General features: G+C 43.0%; 1 protein-coding gene and 1 non-coding gene across 2 annotated transcripts; one reads left to right on the plus strand and one right to left on the minus strand.

Moving 5' to 3' along the window:
• The first annotated feature begins 12,661 nt into the window (after positions 1–12,661).
• Positions 12,662–12,733, plus strand: TRNAW-CCA (transfer RNA tryptophan (anticodon CCA)). The gene has a single exon. It is a non-coding gene; the product is annotated as a tRNA-Trp (tRNA).
• Positions 12,734–20,950: 8,217 nt separating this feature from the next.
• On the minus strand, positions 20,951–22,288 carry LOC101275323 (ferritin light chain-like). Its single transcript, XM_033422829.2, has one exon. It carries the CDS (start codon positions 21,474–21,476, stop codon positions 20,952–20,954), a length of 525 nt encoding a protein of 174 aa, XP_033278720.1. The 5' UTR covers positions 21,477–22,288; the 3' UTR covers position 20,951.
• Between the last annotated feature and the right edge of the window lie 569 nt (positions 22,289–22,857).

A 22,857-nucleotide genomic window follows, 5' to 3' on the forward strand; every position in this document is an offset into this window, starting at 1 on the left:
CATTTTGCAACCCACCAACAATGTATGAGTGCTCTAGTTACTCCTAGCCTTGCCAACTCATGGTATTGTCAGTCTTTAATTTTTTTTAATTTTATTAAAGTATAGTTGATTTACAATATTGTATTAGTTTCAGGTATAAAAGTCAGTGTTTAATTTTAGCTTTTCTAATGTGTGTACTAGTACTTCATGGTGGTTTTAGTTTGCATTTCTCTGATGATTAATGGTGAACATTTTTTATGTGTTTAATGGCTATTTATATCTCTCTTTTGTTAAGTATCTGTTTAAGTTTTTTGCCCATTTAAATTAGATGATGATAATGATTATATAGTCTAGATACAAGTCCTTTGTCAGATATGTGTTGTAAATATTTTCTCCCAGAATATGGCTTCCCTTTTAACTTTTCTTAGTGGTGTCTTTTGAAGAGCAGATGTTTTTATTTTGAAGGATATCAGTTTAACATTTCCTTTTTATGGGTCATGCTTTTTGGGTCCTCTCCGAGAAATCTTCACTTTCCCTAAGGTTCTGGAGTTTCTTCTCCCATGTTTTTTTCTAGAAGTTGTATGGTTTTAGATTTTATATATAGGCTTGTGATCCATTTTGAGTTAATCTTTCTGACCACAGATTTTTATATGTTGTATTTTTATTATCATTCAGTTAAAAATATTTTCTAAACTCCTTTGTTATTTCTACCTTGACCCTGGGGTTATTTATAAGCATGTTGCTTACTTTTAATGAATTTGTGGATTTTCTATTTATATATTATGGAATTCTAGCTAATTTCCACTGTGGTCAAAGAACACACTGTATTATTTCAGTCATTTGAAATTTGTTGATACTTACTTTGTGGCTCAGCCAATGGTCTATTTTGGTAAATGCTCCATGTTCACATGAAAATAGCATGGAAATAAGAATTATCACTTGAAATTTCTGCAGTTAGATGTAATGTTCTATAAATATTAATTAGACCAAGTTGGTTAATAGCATTCTTCAAATCTTCTATATTTGTACTGATTTATTTTTCTGCTTGAACTATAAACTACTAAGAATGGTGTCTTCAAATCTCCAACTATGATTGTGGATTTATCTTTTTTTTCTTTTACTTCTATTAATGTTTGCTTTCTACATCTTGAATATATATTATATATATATTCAAGTGCATATAAATATTCAGTGCATATAATTTTAGGATTGTTATATCTTCTTGTTGAGTTGACCCTTTTATCTATATCAAGCATCCTCTAACTCTAGTAATGTTTTTTGCCATAAATTATACTTTTTCTGATATTAATATAGACAAGACAATTTTATTTTTGTTAGTGTCTGCATGGTGTGGTAGGCAGAATTCTAAATTGGTTCCTAGATTCCCAGCCCCTGGTATACAAGCAGTTCCCAGTTATTCAGTCAAACACTAATCTAGGTGCTTTTGTGAAGGGATTTTGCAAATATAATTAAGGTCCCAAATCAGTTGACTGAAAATAGTGCAGTTACCCTCAGTGGGCCAGACCCAATCAGTTGAGACCTTAAAAAGTGTGGGACTCGTCCTGGTGAGAGAGATTTGGTGTATAAGGGGGACTCAGTGTAAGCGACATTCTTCATTGCTGGTTTTGAAGATAGAGGGGCTGTGTGACAAGGCGTGTAGGCACCCTTTAGGGACTGAGAGCAGTTTGTGACTGACAGCCAGCAGGGAAACAGGAGCCTCCGTCCTGCAACTTCAAGGAACTGAATTTTGCTAACAAGTTGACTTCACTTGGAGTTGCTGTTTCCTCAGCCTTCAGACAAGAATTGACCCGTTGACTCCTTGATTTCAGCCTTTGAGACCTGAGCAGAGAACCCAGCCATGCCATGCTTGGACTTCTGACCCACAGAGCTGTGGGCTAATAAATAGTTGTTGTTTTAAGCTGCTGTTTCCATAAATGTGTTATGTAGCAGTAGAAAACAAATACACATGCTATATGTCTTTTTCCTATTCTTTTACTTTTAACTTAACCTGTGTCCTTACATTTAAAGTGTATCTCCTTTAAGTAGCATATATTTTGGGTCTTATTTTTATCTAGTCTGATAATCTTTATATTTTAATTGGTGAGTGTAATCCATTTTCATTTAATGTAATTACTAATATATTTGGGTGTAAGTCTCTTTATTTGTTTTGCCTGTTCTTCTTTTGTTTCTCCTTTCTTGCTTTTCTTCGGAATACTCAAATATGTTTCATTTTCTCATTCTTCTACTCTATTCAGTTTAGTTATACATTCATTTATTATTTTGGTCTTACTCTGGAGCAGCAGAACTATTTTCATAATAATTCTAAGACATTACCTTTTTCATTCTCATTTTTCTCATGAGTATAGATTGCTGTTTTTCAGAAGCTGCATGGCATGTGATATTGCAAAATATTTAATGCAAAAGAAGATCTCAGAATTCAGCTATCTTCTATTGAGCCATTATTATCAACTGAATTACGTCCCCCCTCAAATTCATATGTTGAGACCCTAACTTCCAGTGCCTGAGAATGTGACTGTTTTAGGAGATAGGGCCTTTAAAGAGGTGATAAGTTAAAATGTGGCTGTTAGGGTGACTCCTAATAACTCTTGACTGGTGTCCTTATGAGAAGAGAAATTTGGATGTACACAGAGTCACCAGTGGTGCGTACACACAAAGGGGCAACCATGTGAAGAGGCAGCAAGAGGGTGGCTACCAGCAAGCCAAGGAGAGGGGCCTCAGGAGAAATCAACCTTGCAGACACCTTGATCTTGGACTTCTGCCCTCCAGAACTGTGAGTAAATAAGTTACTGTTGTTTAAGCCACCTAGTCTGTGACATTTTTTTATGGCAGCCCTAGCAAACTAATCCAGTGAGACGTTAAAGAGATTTGCAAAAATTTAAAACAGTACCACTCTTTGCACTAATTTTTTTGTTTTGAAGATTTGTTTTTATTAAAAATGTTTTCCAATATCATATAGTAGTTTAATAGTATTATTTTTAATAAACTAATAAACATTAAAATTTTTTCCAATTTTAATTTCAAATACAGTAAACTTCAATAGATGTAACCTACATAAATAAAAGGTCTTTGGTTTCCTCAATAATTTTTTAAATTGTAATGTTGTCCTGAAACTGAAATGTCCGAAAATCATTGCCCTTAAAATTTGTTTGGCTCTCCATTGGAGCACTCTTTTTTTTTTTTTTTTTTGGTTCTTTTTTCTTGGAGCACTCTTGAAATTAATATTTTAAAGCAATGAAAAAAACTAATGTTTTAATTCCATTTACTCTTTGCCTTTTGTTCAATTGTTGTCATATATTTTATTTCTACATGTTTTAAACTCCAAAGGATTTTATTACTATTACTGTTTTCAGCAGTGTTTATTTGTACTTACATATTTACCTATTCCCGAGTTCATTCTTTCCTGACATTCCTTGTTCCAACTGGATCATGTTCCCTTTGCCTGGCTAATTCCTTTGGGCATTTATCATAGCATTCCAGTAGCTTATCTCAGCTTTTGTCTGAAATATCTTTACTTTGCGTTCATTTAGGAAGGATATTTTCACTGGGATAAGTGTTCTAGTCTGGCATTTGTTTTTCATTGTTGTTGCTGTTTTTTCTTTCCTCACCTAAAATAAAACCTCAGCTTCTGGCTTCCAAAGTTTCTATTAAAAAATCAACTGTGTTCTGCTCTTGTTTTATTTTTTCTCCAGCTACTTTTAAGATTTTATCTTTGCCCTTGGTTTTTGTAAGTTTTAATGTGATGTGCCTAGGTGGAGAGGTTTTTTGTTTGTTTTTAAAGCATATTTTGAGCATGTGGAGCTTCTTGAGACTGTGCTGTGATATCTTTCATCAGTGTGGGGAAACTCTCAGCCACTATTTCTTTAAATATTACCTCTGCCCCATTTCCTCTCTCCCTTATTCTAGGATTCTAATTACCTGTAGGTTAGACCTTTCACCATGGTCCAGGTCTCTCTTTAGGTTTTCTGTATTTCCCATCTTTTTTCTCTCTGTGCATCAGACTAGACACTTTCCACTGAATTGCCCTCCCATTAACTAATGCCTATTCTGTTTTCAATATGTTATTAAACCCATTTTGAATTCTTAATTTTAGTCAGATTTTTTATTTCTGGAATTTTTGTCCTGTCTTTATATGGATTCTAGGTATCTGCTGAAATTCTCCATTCTTTTCTCTTGAATATATTAATAACGTTTATTTTAAAGTCCTGGACAGTTAACTACAGTAGCTGAATCACTTTTTGGTCTGTTCCTTTGTCTATCGTTTTTCTTCCTATCTGGTCAGCTGATTTTTTTAGCATGCTTTCTGATACCTCATTTGATGCCAGACATTATAGGTGAAAAAATTCTGGAGATCCTTGGTTTGTCTTCCTCTAAAGAGGATCAAGATTTATTTAGCACTGTCACAACACTGTTAATCAACTATACTCCAATATAAAATTAAAAGTTTTTTTTTAAAATGAACTTATTTACAAAACAGAAACAGACTCACAGACTTAGAGAATGAACTTATGGTTAACAGGGAGGAAGGGTGGTGGAAGGGATAGTTAGGGAGTTTGGGATTGACACGTACACACTGCTATATTTAAAACGGATAACCAACAAGGACCTACTGTATAGCACAGGGAACTCTGCTCAGTATTATGTAACAACCTAAATGGGAAAAGAATTTGAAAAAGAATAGATACATGTATATGTATAACAATCACTTTTTTGTACATCTGCAACGATCACAACACTGTTAATCATCTATACTCCAATATAAAATAAAAAGTTAAATAAAACCAAGTTTTATTTTAGCAGACAGAGTACTAGCGGAGCACCCTGACCCCATTTGTGATTGACATTAGGTTGAGTTAAAGCTGGTCTGTTTCAGTTTTGTCCTTTTGTCTGTTTCAGTTTTGTCCAGCATGGTTCTTCTGGAATCTCAGTGGAAACTCCAAGGCGTTTACCAAGCCCCTCTAACTTGCTAGGGCTTGATCTTGAACTGTAATCTCTGTCTTTCCAGTACTAGACAGCTGCTGAAACCTGGGCATCCATTTAACCTCTCAAGTGCTGCTTTTTACAGGGTTTCTTTTATTTTCACCATTCACAGCTTAGAAGTCAGCTGAAGGTTTGAGGGGAAATTTTATGCAAGTTGTAGAGCTATCTCCTCTAGGATATCATCCCTTATCTCCCAGCGGCACCCCTAAACTCTGACAGTTTCTGCCTGGAATCCATAAACAGAGGAAACGCCAGGTAAATGTAAGCTCACCTCTTACACTTCATTTCTGTCAAAGATCTCAGTTGACGTCTGTCAGCTCCTGTTCAGTCACTCAGTGCTGACAACACAAGCACGAATGGAGCAGCCGTGGTGGCATTTGCCCAGCATCACAGGCTGCCCCTTCCCAAGGCTTAATTACCTGCTGCAACTGCTGTCCGCCTTCCAGCAACACGCTCTTCAGTGCTAAGTCCCCAGTATGGTTACCATCCCACTAGGAGACCAGTCAGATGCTTGGCGGCGAGTTGGCTCCACCGGACCCCTTCTATTCTGGAAGCAACGGCAATTCATACAACTGAATCATCCCACACTCTAGGTATTCGCTTGCCTTTCCTGCTTGCCAGACCTCAGACAAAACCACTCACTATCTGGGGATTTATAGAATGTTTGATTCATCCATCTGATACCACATCAAAGCAAGGAACCTACTGTATAGCAGAGGAGATAGAGGAGTGTGCATATTCTCATGGGATCCACTGGTCATATCACATACCACTTCCCCAGAAGCTGCCAGGCTGATAGATGTTGGAGATGGAATGGCCTGTTAAAGGCACACTGTGAGTGCCAGCGTGGAGGCAATAATTTACAGGGATGGGGCACCATCCTCAGGGTGCAGTTTATGCCTCAAATCAACTACCTTTATATGGTTGTGTTCCTGGTAGTTGGAACGTATGGACTGGGAACCCAGGAGTAGCAGCAGGAGAGACGTGCTTACCTCACTCCCCGTGACTCAATATATGCTGCTCTTCCCTGCAGGCCTGGGCACTGCAGGTTTAGAGGCTTGATTCCCAAGGCAGAACAATTCATTCAGCAAACACGTCAGTAGTCCTTTTGAGATACAAACTACAGCTGCTGCCAGGGGACCAGCCAGCAACAAGAGGAGTCACCATTGTGACAGGGATATTTGATCCTGATCACTAGGAGGTGGGGCTGTTATTACAGTGGGAGAAGAGAGACGTATGTTTGGCACCCAGCTAATTCCCCATAATATTAGAATACCTCTTGGCACTGTCTCACCCATTTTGGTAGTAAGTAATGAAAACAGCAGTCAGCCTGAGAAGCACACAGTGACCAGGGCCTCAGGGATAAGTGTCTGGGTCTGGCCACTGGGAAAGCCACCAAGACCAGTGCAGGTGTTAGCTGAGGTTGAGGAGGGCAACAGTGAATATAATTTGCAGTCCTAAGACCAGCAGCAGGGGGCGAGGAGGCTGTAGTTCATTCTCCTTGTAAGTTTCTTCCAGGAAAACAGGCCCACCGGAATCCTGGTGTTGCTTCTCCCAAAACTCATATGAAGAAGTGAATCCAGGTGATGAAATTGTGGGCCACCCCATCCCCCCTTTCAGAACTGAAGGTTTATTCTCCGGCCGCTAGAAGTGCTGCTGGCAGGCAGTCCTCAGCTTGAGAGAGTCGCCTTGCCCCAAAGTAGACCCGTTCCTGGGACAGCCCACATCCAATGACTGGTTGACATAGGAGCAAAGACCTGGCCCTTCCACTTAACTTTGGGACAGTTGTGAATTTGGAGTTCTTCGTGGGGTCAGCTGATGCCTTTACTGAGACTGCATAGCAGCCCTCTTTTCTCTCTACCCAGTCCTGCTTCCTTCTCTTGTGATCCCAAAAGCCTCCATGCAAACGTCCACTCAGAGTCAGCTTCCTGGGGAACCCAACCTGGGATAGTTTCCCTCCTGCCTCTCGTATTTCAAAAATCTACACTCTGCTTATGGAACAGAGCAGCTAAAACTGCTTCTAATTCTTTACTATTATAAACAGAATTTTGATAACCCTACAGGAAAATCATTGCAAACATCCTTAATTGTTTTCCATGGGGTCATAAAAAAGGAATTTCTGGGGCAAAGTACACATTATTGAAAAGGCCTTTTTTTTTTTTTTTGAAAAGGCCTTTTAATACACATGCCAAATGCCTTCCAAAAGCTCTGGACTCTCACCAGATGTATATGAGGGTGCTTGCTGCCCTGACATCTTTGCCAACATTGGGCAATCACATCCTTTTTAATAATTGCTATTTTGACATTGCCTTCATTAAGTTTGAGAATTTTTGCATCTCATACAAACTGCAAAAGGAGCCTCATTCTTTCCATGTAAAATCACTAGAAGAAGGAAATGAGCTTCTTGAGAATAGCAAAATAACTGAGGAGAGCGGGATCCAAATCTCTGAGAGAAAACTTTCAACTTCTGCCATCCCATCTGCACCAGAAATGTCTCCAAATCCTTCATGTGAGCACAGCACCACACTGTCACTTAAGGTGATATTATCGGCATAGAAAACCCTGATGTTCCACATCCCCAGGCAGTAGATACACCAGGAAACCCAGGTATACCCAAAAATGTGAAAAGAGGATTGGTGTGACAGCATCACTGCTCTTTTCCTTTGGTAGGAAACTCCTGGGCAGAGTCTGGACTCGTGTTTCCTGAGGGAAAAGCGTTGTCTCCCTCACAGTGGCTTTCCTGTGGGAACAGTGCTCATGGCTTTACAAGGCAGAAGAGAAGGAAGTTACTGTAATCAGGCCAGAGCTTCTAAAATTTATATTTATCATCCACATTGCCCAGAAAAAATCAAAATAAAAAGTTAAATCAACATACACAAAAGGCTGGGACTTCCCTGGTGGCACAGTGGTTAAGAATCTGCCTGCCAATGCAGGGGACTTGGATTTGATCCCTAGTCCGGGAAGAACCCCCATGCCATGGAGCAGCGAAGCCCATGTGCCACAACTACTGAGCCTGTGCTCTAGAGCCTGCAAGCCACAACTACTGAGCCTGTGCACCTCAACTACTGAAGCCCACGTGCCTAGAGCCCATACTCCACAACAAGAGAAGCCACGACAATGAGAAGCCTGTGCACTGCAATGAAGAGTATCCCCTGCTCACCGCAACTAGAGAAAGCCCACACACAGCAACAAAGACCCAACAAAGCCAAAAAAAACAAAAGTAAATAAGATAAAAAACATGCACAAAAGTGGGAAATAGGTGAGCCATAATAAAAAGAGAGAGAACAGTCAATAAAACAAATCCAGAAATGATCCAGACTTGGAGTGAGCAGTCAAAATTGCTATAATTCATATGTTTAAAAAGGTAGAAGGAAAGAGGGTGACAACAGATTTGTTAAAAACGTGGGATAGAGTATTTCAAAACAGCATTAAAATAAGCCAAAAATCAAGTGGACATTTTAGAACTGCAAAATAAAATATTTGAAATTCATTGGATGACTTTAGCAGCAGACTTTGCACAGCAGAAAACAGAACATACTAAACTTGAAAACAAGAAGAAAATAGCTAAACTGAATAACAGAGAGAAATAAGAACATAAGGAGCAAAAAAGCATAAGAAAGGAGCTTACTTACATGTAATTGCTGTCCAAGAAAGACAGGAGAGAGAGGATGGGCAGATGCAATATTTGCAAAAGTAACATTGAGAACTTTCCAAATTTATTGAAAGATGTCAACTCACAAATTCAACAAGTTCAGCCATCCCCCGAAGGGTTAATAGAAAGGTCATTATGCTTGGCACATAGTGATTTGCTGAAAATAAAAAGACACGTTATATTATCAACTAAAAACTAAGGAAGGTAGAAGAAATAACAAAGAAATAATATCTTTAAAACGTAAAAGAATAAAAAAAATGTCAAGCCAGCATTCTATAGGCAGAGAAAAAATTATTTAAAGGCAGATGGGTGACATCAGCAAAATGGCAGAGTGGGAAGCTCCAAGTTCTCATCCCCTCACAGAAACACCAAAAACACAAGCAGAACTGCCAGAACCAAATTTGTCAGAGACTCTGGAAAACAGTCAAAGGTTTGCAGCAACCAAGTGAACATTGAATCAAGAAAGGGATGAATTCAAAGCAGTAGGAAAACTTTGTGGCATTTTTACTTGCTGTTGCCCCACACCATCCCTGGACCACTGAAGTCCCAGGAGCAAAAGCTGGGGAGTTTCTTTGGGAAATTAGGGCATTCCAAAGTACTATCTATATGGGGGAGTTTAGAAAGCCTCATGCGTGCTGAGAGAAAGACGCACACTCAGAACAGATCTGAGAAGACGCTGAGATTTCACCTCAGGCTCTCCCTAGGCTTAGTGCAAGCCTGGCTACATGTTAAAGGAGTGCCAGCACAGAGCCAATCTGAAAAAAAAAAGGGGGGGTGGGATTGTTGTTATGTTATTGTTGTTGTTTTTAATAAAGTACCTGGAATTCAAGGAAATCTCTGTCAAAAAACTAGCTAAAAACAAACCGAGAAACAGAGACACTTCAGTAACCACAAACAAGGAATACAGCCTTTGCAAAAATAATTTGGGAAAGTCACTAAACAGATGGACTACTACAGCCTTAAACAATCAAGAAAAACAGCAAAACCTGTGAAGGGGGAGAATCTGATTCCTACTTGATGTGAAAAAAGCCTCCACTTGTTTTTTTGGTAGATTTTCTTTTCTTTTTTTTTTAACATCTTTATTGGGGTATAATTGCTTTACAATGGTGTGTTAGTTTCTGCTTTATAACAAAGTGAATCAGTTATACATATACATATGTTCCCATATGTCTTCCCTCTTGCGTCTCCCTCCCTCCCACCCTCCCTATCCCACCCCTCCAGGCTGTCACAAAGCACCGAGCCAATATTTTTGGTAGATTTTCATCCTACCAAATTGATAAAATCTGATATATCCATATGATGGAATATTATTGGGCAATAAAAAGAATGAAGTATTGATACACGCTGCAACATGGATGAACCTTGGAAATATTATGCAAAAACTACAGGAAAGTGGTTGAATAAGCTATGCTTACATCCACACCAGGAAGTACTGTGTAGCTGTAAAAAAAAAAAAATAGAGAAAGATCTCAATGAGCTGACATGGAGTGATTTCCAGGATAAACTGCTGAGGTAAAACGGCAAAGTGCAAAATAGTAATTATAGCGTGCTATCCTTTATCTAAGAAAGAAGAGGATGTAATAAAATAAACATACCTGCTCATTTGTGCAAAAGAATGCAGGAAGGATCAACCAGAAACTGAAAAGATTAGTTACCGACAGGGATATTTGGGAAGCGGTGGAAAGAAGGGGGCAATGAGTCTGAGTAATAGAGATGACAAGGGAGTGACACAGTTTTTAGTATACCCTTTTATACAGCACTGGTACTTAGAACTATGGTAATATTTTACAAATGCATAAGTTTAAGGAAAATAATGAAAACTAATTATGAACCTGAAATGGAATATAAAAGTAACAACAGAGGCTTCCCTAGCAGCGCAGTCGTTAAAAATCCGCCTGCCAATGCAAGGGACATGGGTTCAAGCCCTGGCCCAGGAAGATCCCCCATGCTGCGGAGCAACTAAGCCCGTGCACCACAACTACTGAGCCTGAGCTTTAGAGCCCGGGAGACACAACTACTAAGCCCGCAAGCCTAGAGCCCGTGCTCCGCAACGAGAGAAGCCACAACGGAAGCCCGCGCACCGCAGCAAAGAGTAGCCCCCACTCACCACAACTAGAGAAAGCCTGTGCAACAGAAGACCCAATACAGCCAAAAATAAAAACAAATAAATGAATAAAAGTAACAACCTAACTGTACTACAAATAAATAATATAACCAAAAGTGAAGGCTTGGAGAAGAACTAACCTAAATAACTTTGCAAAACAGTATTTTGCCTGTAAAGCTACAGAAAAAAAAAAAAAAAAACCAAAAAACCCTGTACACATATAAGGTAATCCTCTTAGTAAATCTTTTCTTACAGGTGTATGGGTTAGTAATTCTGAAACACATATATGCACGTACATATATGTATACATATATAAGTGCATATATTATAGCTAATGAGAGCTACGTTTCTCAGTGTCAGAGAAGCTACAAATAATGAAAAGGGGAATGACAGCCCATTGTAATGATCACATCTAACAACTAGATCTTAATTTCTAAAGACCTTTCTCCAAAAACAGGAAACAGAGCTCCTTGGAGAAATAGTTGATTCCAGGGCTGCTGCAGGGAAACTACAAGATAAGCCTGGAACATCTTGTGCCAGAAACTAAGTAAGTGCTAAAAACAGGATGGTAGATATCAAAAGGACACATGAGCCAACCTGAAGGAGTTTGTAATAGCAAAAGCTGGGAAAATTTCAGAAACAATATTTTTTAAATGATGTTCTATGGGTTAAACCTATAAAATTAAAAAATATCCATGAATCTGTATTGATGCAAAGAAATAATTGAATATGTAATACATAAGTAAATGGAAGAGAAGAACCAGTTCTTTCTCACAGAAGGATTATGTTGATAAATGTAGATGGAAAAGGCAAAAAAGAAAATGACCCTGAGGCAAACACTGCAGTCATAGTTGTCGCAGTCAAGATGGATGCTAAAATTAGTGGGTGCAAGGTTGAAGAGAAACAGGATATTTGCATAGCCTGAAAGCGTTTACCCCCAAATATTTATTAATTACCAAGGGGGAAATAGTAGCATACAGCGGAGGACCACGGCAGAAAGCGTGTTAACTAAATGATTTAAGTTAGCATCCTCAGTAACAAGACCCACTGACAACGCGAACTACCTGAAACCGGTGCTGAGAACGTCGTTTCGTTGGGGCCAGGGGAGGATGTGAGGGGAAAGGGATGGATTAAAAGTGACATACACGTCGGAACGCCACTCCAGTGTTTGCTGATGCATATTTGGGTGATAAAACTGTAAACAAAAGCAAAGAAGTTCTTTCCGTGGACGTCGGGGTTGGCTGCAGGTGGAGGCAGAAGGCAGATGTTAGGCTCTGCGGGGGTGGCAGGTCTGGTGGTGGCAAGGGTTTGTGATCCTTCCATTAAATATCTTAGTTTTGTGCCCTTTTCTGCAGCTGCTGTACTTCACAGCAAAGAAGCTTTAACAATCGCGGATGGACACTTGTGTATACCTGGCAGGAAGGAAATCTGGAAAGAAATACATCAAAATGCTTTACAGCGGGTGGTGGGATTATTGATTTTAATTTTTCTTACACTCTTCTATAATGTTCGAATGTTCAAAACTGAGTTTTATAAGGGGGCGGGAGAGCCGGGGGTGGGGGGAGGGGTGGATATATGAGCATCTATTTTTTGCTAAGTTCCGAAGTCACCTCCCAGGTGTGCCCGCAGAGTCCTGGTTTGGTTTCCCCCTTTAACCATGCCGGGGGCGGGAACTCGGTCCTGCACGCACCCTCACCCCCCTTCGCCGGCCCGGGTTCGGGTTTTGCAGCCGCTTCCCCGCCCGGACCCGACGTAGCCGGATTGGGGCGGGGATTCCGGGGCTCGCACAGCCGCGCCTTCCGCCCGCCTCTCGCTCCTTTTCAGTTTGACCTGAAATTCGCTCGAAAAGCGAAAGATTTATACGGTGAAGTGACCTGGATGCGCGGGAAGAAAGAGCCTTAAAGGATCAAAAGCAAAATGGCCTTTGTGACCTCGTGGCGCAATGGTAGCGCGTCTGACTCCAGATCAGAAGGTTGCGTGTTCAAGTCACGTCGGGGTCACAACTACCCGTTTTCCCACCAAAGTAACTGGGGACTTTGGGCCGCTTAGGATTTCATCCTACGGCTCTATTCGGGTCTCCGTGCTCCCTATTCCTCCGCACCAAGGTTCAGAAGACGAGCCTTAGAATTTCTGTTTCATCATTTTCATATCTGATGGAGGTGATTTGGGAAACTCCTGGAGGCGCGAAGCCAACCGGCCAATGCCACTTCTCCTTGTCACCCAAAAAGCCACTTTAAAAGAGAGACCAACAGCACAGTAGAAGACAGGATGAAACAGTTATTGGAAAATGAAATGTAAATTATTTTTAAACATATGAAAGTAACCTCTTTCATAATAAGAGAAACGCAAATTAAAATTCAATAAATTATTTTTAACCTGTGAGATTGTCTAACCTATGATCAAAAAGCTTACATTAAATCGCATTGCTCACATCCTTAAAGCTACAAAGAACAGGACCAGAGGAAATTAAAATAATTAGAAAAGAATACTTTTCAGCCAGTTTAGAAAAGTTTTCAAGTATATTTTTCAATATTGCTTCTGTTCCTTTTGCTCCAGACTTTTTCCAGGAATGCATTCACCCTTCCATATGGTGGATAATTACCACCAAATGGGAGGATAATCATGCTTCTCTATCCTCTGCACCTATAATCTTCTCTCAAAACGTTTTCTGTTTTCATATTTTCTCTGCCCTTTGGGCGGTCTTCTCAGACGTGTCCACCATCTGGAATTCCATATTCTGCAACTTAAGAGAGCCCTGTGATCCTACCATATTGTCATTTCAGTTTCCAGGGTGTCCCGTCTTTAAACTCAGTCAGTTGCCCCATAAGGCTTTTCACACCTCATTTCAAAGAAGCCACATCTTGGAGGAAGCCTCTTACTGTTTCTCTGAAGAAAATAAAATAAAAAATCCTGAAACTTTCCATCATTTTCAGTGGTATGCTTTTCTTCTCTCAGGAACTACTCTCTTTTTCTGGTTCTGCAGAATTAAAAAGACAAAAACAAACAACAACAATTTGCTTTTCTCTCTCACTCATACTGTGAAATTACTCTTGCTGATCCTTTAAAATCTGTTCAGACTCAGTGTGAAGCAACAGATGGGGCTGTGCTAACGCTTGGCCCTGCTCTCTGTTCATTGGTGTGGGTCAGATGCCTTCCCAGATCCACTGGCTGGAGGACAGGCTGGGGCACAGCGCCCACCCCGTTCCCAATGCTCAGGAAGGTGTCCCCTAGGGCTTTGTTGCAGTGACATTTTCTCCTCTCCTGTGAGGTTTCCTTGCTACTGTGAGCCAGTGAAAGCAGTACTTAACCCTAGAGATCCCACATTTCAGTGTGAGTTTCAACTTAAATGTCTTAAGTGGATCTTGCCTCTTTAGCTAAGGCAGAAAACAACACATTTCTATTCACTTAAATCTCCTAAGAGTAACATTTTAATTTAATGCCAAACAAATACTCTGAATTCCCTGAGATTCTTTTTCTTTCAAGAATTTTACATTCAATCTATTTTGTAGATATTCTAGCCTAAGAATTTTTTCTAAGCAAACCTTATTAATTTTAAAGTTTTAATGGTGTCCTTAAAGTTTCTTATGTGAATTGATAAAATTCTCTTTTCATATATTCATAAGTCAAATTGTAAAAGGTTGTAAAATTGTCAGATAATATATTACCATACAATCTCATCTTTATTATAAGGAGCAGATTTTCAGTCATCAGTTTTAACCCTCAGCTCATTTATTTCAGATGAATAAGCACTTGCCCCTCCACATTGAGAAAACAAAGGCAGCATACATTTTTAGAAAAACCGGGGCAAGGGTATTTTTTGTGGGTAAAGTATCACTTCTTAGACAGAAAAAGTAGGGATGAAGAGGAAGAAAAAGAAAAATTGCCTTAGACTTAATTTCAAAGGTTTATTCCACCTGCACCAATGCATCAGATATTTTTAAATTTTAAAATTTCCTAGAGATTATTCTGTTCTGTTAATCTAGTTGTACATTGCTGCTTCACATGAAGCTGGCTGTATTGCTTTATTTTAAAAGGAAGGTAAAACTTAAAGACAGCACAGCCTTGCCACAGATACAGTATTTGATAAATTCTTTTGGCCCATTGTCTCTCCCATTGAAGGTGCTTCCTTACGTCAAGCCAGATAGGCCCTGGGACACTGCCCCTGGCCCGAGAGATGCTCTCCTGCAGAGGCTGAGCCAACTGCATGGTCTCCAAGGAATTTGGATTGGAAGCAAATGGGACCTGCTGTTTGTTTCAGAGGGTGTTCTGAACATGTACACGGTGAGCTGAGATCATACAATGACTTTGTTTCCTATCATCCCTTAAAAAGATATTCAGTTTCTCTCTTTTGTTTTTGTTTTTGCTTTGATGGTTAAAACAATTTGGGTTTTATTGTTTTTGCTAAACAATACTAAAAATTTTTCATTTTGAAGGCAGGGCTTGAATTATTTAATTTTGATCCACTTCATAAAAAAAGAAAAAAAGGAAGGGGAAACAGATCATGGCCAAGAAAAACAAAAAATAGTAGTTAGGGACTTCCCTTGTGGTCCAGTGGTTAAGACTCCACGCTTCCACTGCAGGGGACACAGTTTTGATCCCTGGTCGCGGAACTAAGATCCAGAATGCCTCATGGTGCGGCAAAAAGAACAGGGAACGGGGTGGGGGGGGGGAGATTTTATTTAACAAAGAAAAAAGAAAAAAAATAGTAGTTAACTCCCCACCCCTGCAGCTCTAGCCAGTCACATGAGCATCACCCACTTCCCACGATGCCATGATGCCTGATATTCAGATGGTAGCACACTCTACCCCACTGGACTGCCTTGAAGGCACAGGGGCAGTAAGTGCCAGTTTAGCAAAGATATTCAGTCTCTAGTTCTCCTTCTCGTGGATGAGGGAGCAAAAGGGGCTGAAGAGAGTGAGGGGCAATCCCATGACTTTTCTGGTCCCTTTGTGATAAACACTCCCCCAGGCTGTGAATATGACAAGCATCCTATGTAATAGTCAAGTCTCTGAACATGAATTAAAGTTGGGGTCCCTTCCCTCCTGGTCTTGTACTTCTGGTTTCCATCCACGGCTTGCTAATGGGTGTCTCTGACCCCTTCTGAGTCAGAGCAGGGGAGGAAGGATAAACAAGGGTGCAGGGAACGTCTCCACGTCAGTAGGTCAGTAGTGTCGTCAGCAGGCGTCCTACTCTCTGGAATTTTGAGAGACTTCCTCAGTGCTGAGGATCCTTCTGAATTTCACTTAGCCCTGGTGAAAATACTATTTCAGCTGGTTGCTGTCTATTGGGGCAACATTTAGGACTCTCTTCTAGGAGATGTGATCAGCCCTCCAGGCATCCCTGTGGATAGCAGCTAAGAGGAACTCCCCTCAACCCCCCACCCCATGCACATGAATCATGTCTAGACCATGGGAGGAATTCATGCATCTTTTGTCCCCAAATTTGTGCTTTAAAAAGTGTGCAGACACCTCTTCCAACTCACCATGAACAGCTAGTCTGGCCAGCTCTTGCCCCTTAGGTTTCTTAAGCAAAGATATACATCAGGCCACTGAGTCCCCAAACCCCAGGGGGACACATATCAAGCTGTCCAGGTGGCCTGTTAAAACCTCTCACTAGGTTTGAACTATGGGACAAGCAACCTCCCCACCATCTTTTCTCTGTGAAGCTGTTTCCAAACGTTTAGAAATCCTCTTCAACCCTTTCTAGGAGCCCTTTGATACTCTCAGTATAGGTGAGGAGCTTAACAATCCCCTAACAGTTTCTCAGCCACTACTTTTTTTTTTTTTTTCCAATTCTGCCTGGTGGCCTGCCTCACAGCTCACTTCAGGTATCTGATATCTGCTGTCTTGGATTCTTAGCAGAAACCCCCATTTTAACATTTGTTGCACTTAAGCAATGGAAGGGAAGGATGGGGGTGGGCGTGGGGACAGCCCTCTCATCTGCACAGGATTGGGGCTGCCCAGGGGTCCCGCCAGCCACACTGCTCTGGGTCGGCTCTCCCAGGGTCCTAACTTGTCCACCGCCTCCAACTGTCTCCCATCTGTCCCTGTGCGTCAGCACACCAGGGCCGGCTCCCTTCCCCTGCCTCCAGACTCAAGCTCTGGTCGAGGGGATGTGGACACATTCTCTTAGGGCGCCTCCTGCCAGGACAGAGGGCGCTGTCCAGACCTCGGTGCTGAAGCACCTCGGTTCTCTCCGCCCTTGAAGGAAGTGGAGATGATCTCGGAGACGCAACAGTGAGTGGTGGCATGAAGGGAGATCTTAATTCCCGGCCCAGGAATTGAACCTGGGGAGCCTGTATGGAAACCAGGAATCCCAGCCAGCATACCCCCTGGCTCTTGCCCCCCGTGAAAAACGCATTTCTCACGGAGGCAAAACTGTAAAAACAGGTACAAAGTTTATTATTAGAGACATAGCACAACAACAAGTGAGAGAGCTCACAGAGAAATGATTTGTTTAGTTAAAACAGAAGCAAGGCAGAGATGAACACCGGAGAGAAAGGGTATGGGCATCCCCCCAATGAGGAGGAACGCAGTGAAGAGGCGGGTAAGTCACTTATATAGGGCAGGTCTTCCGGGTCTCTTTACCTCTGGCCAATTATCTGGTTTCTTTTTCCACACCTGCCCTGCCCTAAGACCCTCCCCAACATGCGTGTGCAACTTTTTTCCAAGAAGGATTACAGCCCAGAGACATATGGGACGGCCTTAGCATCACCTATTATGGGGTGGTGCCCCTTCCTTTTTGACCCCCAAGGAGCCTTTCTGCACATGTGCAATGTTTCCCTTGCCCTAAGGATGGGAAATGTATGACCTCTTGATCTTTTAACAGGGTTCAGTCCCACTCCGTCCCTGCCATAAAAATGTCCATTGTCGGGCTTCCCTGGTGGCGCAGTGGTTGAGAGTCCGCCTGCCGATGCAGGGGACACGGGTTCGTGCCCCGGTCTGGGAAGATCCCACATGCCGTGGAGCGGCTGGGCCCGTGAGCCATGGCCACTGAGCCTGCGTGTCCGGAGCCTGTGCTCCGCAGCGGGAGAGGCCACAAGAGTGAGAGGCCCACGTACCGCAAAAAAAAAAAAAATGTCCATTGTCTGGTTATTTACCCTATTTCTCTTACTGGTTTTTATATCGAGGTGCAGATCTCGAAATATAGACAGGAGTCTGGTCATAAATATGTAGTTCTGGAGCCCGTGTGTCTCTTGCTTCAGGAAATGTAAACAGGGGGCTGGTAATGAATGTCCTGATGGAGCCCATCTTCTTCTCACCCCAGGAGGTGTGAACAGGAGGCCAGTTGTAAATGTCTAGCCTGGAGCCCATCTGTCTCCTGCCTCAGAGCCTCAGCCTGCAGCAGCCTCCTTGTCCCCGCGGCCCGCCCTCCAGACCCGGCCACGCGGGCTCAATAATCCACGGCCTCAGAGCTTCCGACCAGTACCACCAGGCCTTTGAACCGTCAGCATCTCCGCAGGAGGTCCAGTCTTCCCTAAGGAGGCCTGGAGAGGGCCGGTGGCTTGGTAGAGACTCGCAGGTGAGAACGGGAGGAAATCCCAGTCCAATTCCCCAGAACAGGTAGGAAGGCACGCACCTTGGACGTTTTCACCACCGGCTCAGGCCTTTCCTGTGAGTTGTGAATAGGGGGCTGGCCCCACGGGAGCTCCTCCCACTTTCTAGGGACACAACCCTTTCCACAGGCCTCAAGAAAATCCCTAAATTCCTCACAGGCACATTCCATGCAGTAAAGACACCTCCACATCTAGTCTGGGTGACTCCCACCTGCGTGGACATTCACACCCCTTGACTCCAAGCCCAGGCAGGGAGATGCAGGCAGGCATCCCTGATGAAGGGCATCCTTGAGGGAGTAGATGGCAAGGTTGCCCTGAAAGCTTTGCAAAATCTGGCAGCAGTGATGTTGGGGAGTATGAAGAAGGGGCAGCAGCCAGTTCAGAAAAGAAGGGCAGATGGGAACCCAGAATGAGCAGCCAGGTGGGCTCTGGTGGCCACTACCCAGGCTCCACTGGACTCACCAGCTCCACAGCCCAGGACCTCCCACCTCCTTAAGCAGTGTAAGGGATCATTGTGGTAAGAGAGGTAGACCAGGTCATGTTCAAGGGAAAGGGGTTTGAGAGGGCATCCCAGGGATCCTGCACCTGGCCCTCAGGAACCTGGGCAAGGGTCCTGTCCTGGCAGCCCTGGAGTTTCGCGGGGGGGCCTTGCCCAGCTCCAGCTACCGCTAGTGGCTCTCCAGTCGGAGGCTCTGCCTGGTGTACACAGCGGTGCTTCACAGGCCTCAGGACTGTTGGAGCATCCCAAGATGTTTGGTAAGATAGAGTATCTACTGACTGCTGATGGTGTAGCCAGACCCATGCAGCCTGCAGCTTTCTTTATCCAGCAGACCAGCTGGGATGGGAAGAGGCACTTCAGGAGTCCTAAGTAAGGGAGGCTGACACTAGTATTAAACGGGCTGAAGGCTAATTGAAGTCTTCACCTCATCTATGGGGACCATGTTCAGGACGCATAGGGGTATACAAGGGGGCAAGTCCTTTGTGGAAAAACACCTGATCGTCATCCATTTCCAGATGGTTATTTGAAATATATGATTTTTTTACACCCTAACATAGAACACATTGATGGTACATTTAACAACGTTTTTAAATTTAATTTTTTTTTGTGTTTTTCCCCCTAGCTTCACTGAGGTATAATTGACAAATCATTTAGCAAATTTTTTTTTTTTTTGCGGTACGCGGGCCTCTCACTGTTGTGGCCTCTCCTGTTGCGGAGCACAGGCTCCAGATGCACAGGCTCAGCAGCCATGGCTCACGGGCCCAGCCGCTCCACAGCATGTGGGATCCTCCCGGACCGGGGCACGAACCCGTGTCCCCTGCATCGGCAGGCGGACTCTCAACCACTGTGCCACCAGGGAAGCCCTAGCAAATTTTTAAACAGCAATTTTAGTTACATGCTTGGCCATCATTACTCCGCAATATAATAGCTCTGAATAATCATAAAATTTAAATAAAATTAACATACAGTAGTAACTCCCTCACTGTTTTGTTTCATTTTCCTTGGTTTATGAGAGCCTTACTCTTAGGGTTTAGTTGTTAGGGTAACGGGAACATGGGCAGAATATCTAGAATTGTATTCAATATTGTGATTTAGCTGATGAAAGCAGTAGGAGCTCATAGGCGAAGACAGACTGAGAAACATTCATTCTGACACCAGGTAACATTCAATCTGCTTTGCAGAATTCTTCACTCCCAAATGCAGACAATGGCCCTCGGAATCTCTGATCATATATCCTTTGATGTGTTGTCTTCTTGTGATCACTACACTTGAGAAGAAACATCATGGCAGCTTGTCTTTCCTTTTATGCGGAGTCAACCAGGACAGATATGGATGTATTTTTCTTCCACAGCTCAGAACCATGTTGCAGAAAGACATAGTTGAGACTAACAGGGAGACTGCCCACCTGAAACACAGGTATGGGATTTTGACATTTTTTTCAGGGTGTTTGAAAATTTTAAGGCTAACTTGTTTAGTATCTAGTAAAGGGCTTTGTTTTGTAATTTTTTTTTTTTTTTTTTTTTTGCGGTACGCAAGCATGTGGGATCTTCCTGGACCGGGGCACGAACCCGTGTCCCCTGCATCGGCAGGTGGACTCTCAATCACTGCGCCGCCAGGGAAGCCCTGTTTTATAATTTTTATTCAAGTCATTCTGTCTATATTCAGGAGAATTGGAAATAATTTTTTAGATGACAAGGCTACAAGAGAAATGCTGGATTAACAAACTAAATCCAGAAAGACACCTCCCCACCCTTCAAGAGGCTGGGAGACTTTGTGAAGGGCACCACTTTCTTTCCTGGGAAAAATCTACAAAAATTGCTCTCTGGTCCAATGAGCATCATTGTTATGCTGGAAACAAGCCCAAGGACTTACTACAGAGAAAATTGTCTCACAGTGGTGACCAGACACCAGACTGGCTCTTTGGGCCTGTCCCCTGGGAGCTGCGGAGAGTGCCCCCTGTCCTAACAGTGAAAACAGCCCCACACACAACCTGCTGGGCTCAGGGTTACTCTTTTTTTTTTTTTTTTTTTTTTTTTTTGCTGCAAAAAGCTTTACTGTTTCCCTTTGGTCCAAGACTTGGGAGAGGGCTCCAGGGCGGTTAACAAGCTGCCCAGTGGCTGCAGAGAGAGGAGCTCCTCAAAGGCCGCTGAGCTCCAGAGCCTCCTAGTGCTGCTTGAGTCTGAGCCTTTGGAAGAGATACTGGCTTAGCCCAGCCTGCGGCCCAGCCAGCCTGCGGAGGTTAGTCAGGTGGTCGCCCACCTTCTTGACGAGTTTCACCTGCTCATCTAGGAAGTGGCTCTCCAGGAAGTCGCAGAGGTGGAGATCTGCGCGGGTGGGACCCAGGGCATGTAGATCCAAAAGGGCCTGGTTTGGGTTCTCCATGAGAATGGTGGCTTCCATTGCATCCTGGGTGTTACCCCACTCATCTCGAGATGGCTTCTGCACGTCCTGGACGAGGGCGAGGCAGCCGCACTGGTTTTGCATTTTCAAGACACGCTCTATGCCCTCACACTTCTCCTTGGCCAATTCGCAGAAAAAGTGGCCTATGCCCTCCAGAGGCACCTCATCGCGGTCGAAATAGAAGCCCAGAGAGAGGTAGGTGTAGGAGGCCCGCGGATGCAGGTTGACCAGGCGGTTGACAGTGGCTTCTATCTCGATGGAATAATTCTGACAAATCTGGGAGCTCATGGTTGATTCGGTAATAAGGAGTTAAGCTCAGAAATGGTGTTGGTTGGTCCCAGTGGCCAAGGATAGCTTGAGTGGCTGATTCTGAAGATTGCGACTGGAAAAAATGTTGGGGGGTGGTCGGAAGCTGGAGCAAGGGGCGTCCCTGTGTCTGTTCCATCCAAACACTGTTGAAGCAAGAGACAGATCTGCGGGGACCACCGAGAGCACAACTCAGGGTTACTCTTTATGAAGGGACTTGAGTAAGTGTGCCTCCCGGCTTTCAGTAAACTGTTTGAAAGGTTCTTTTTCCTTTATTTGAAAAGTCTAACACAGATGTTTTACGAAGTGGGCTGTCTACCCAGAATAATGAAGAAAAGTTTCTTAATTAGTCTTTGGGGATAAACAGTCACGATGGGGTCCTTCAAGAGAGAAAACTGAAATTAATGAACAATTATTTAAGATTGTCACTGGGTCGTGAGAAATTGCCAAACATGTCAATTATATCAAGTGAAAACGAGATAAGGTAAGAAGCATATGTTTTAAATGTTATTGATGACCTTGCTTCCAGTAAAGCCAGGAGAGTAGACATATAAGTTTTCCTTTGGTATAAACTAGACAGGATGTTTAACACCCCTACTTTCCAATTTTTCAATGTTTTCAAGTAGTTTAACGTTACAGGGAAAGCGAAACATTAAAAAATGTATAAAAGCACGTCCAGGGGAGCGCTTGTTTCCCCTCCCACTTCCAGCTCATATTGGGCTCGAAGGGACCAAGATTCTGTCCGTTCCTTCACCCCCGTCTGCGTTTCTTTCTCTGAATTTTATAGAATACTCCCTCACATGGGCTTCCCTGGTGGCGCAGTGGTTGAGAGTCCGCCTGCCGATGCAGGGGACACGGGTTCGTGCCCCGGTCCGGGAAGATCCCACATGCCGCGGAGCGGCTGGGCCCGTGAGCCATGGCCGCTGAGCCTGCGCGTCCGGAGCCTGTGCTCCGCAACGGGAGAGGCCACAACAGTGAGAGGCCCGCGTACGGCAAAAAAAGAAAAAAAAAAAAAAAAAACCCACAAAACTCCCTCACGTTATGAGTACGACGTTCAAACGCCTCAGTGAGCGCTATTATTGTAAAATAGGTCCTGGTACCATGAGAAAGTAAAGAACGAAATACACAGGGGAATTCTAGAAAAACGAAAGCTTCTGCATAAGAAGTCCGGAAGCGCATTCTAAGCTTTTTCCTTCTGGTGCACCAGACGCCCCATCCGCGGCCGGAACACGCATGCGCTCCAGGAGGGTCGGAAAGGGCGGGGTTCGCCCGCCCTCTTGTGGCCAGAGGCGGGCAGCGCACAGAGGCCGGCCGCCTGCTGAATCACTGGAATTGAATTTTCAGTTTCATCTAAATTACCTAA

Source organism: Orcinus orca, chromosome 19 (genome assembly GCF_937001465.1).
Source record: "Orcinus orca chromosome 19, mOrcOrc1.1, whole genome shotgun sequence".
Classification (NCBI taxonomy): domain Eukaryota; kingdom Metazoa; phylum Chordata; class Mammalia; order Artiodactyla; family Delphinidae; genus Orcinus; species Orcinus orca.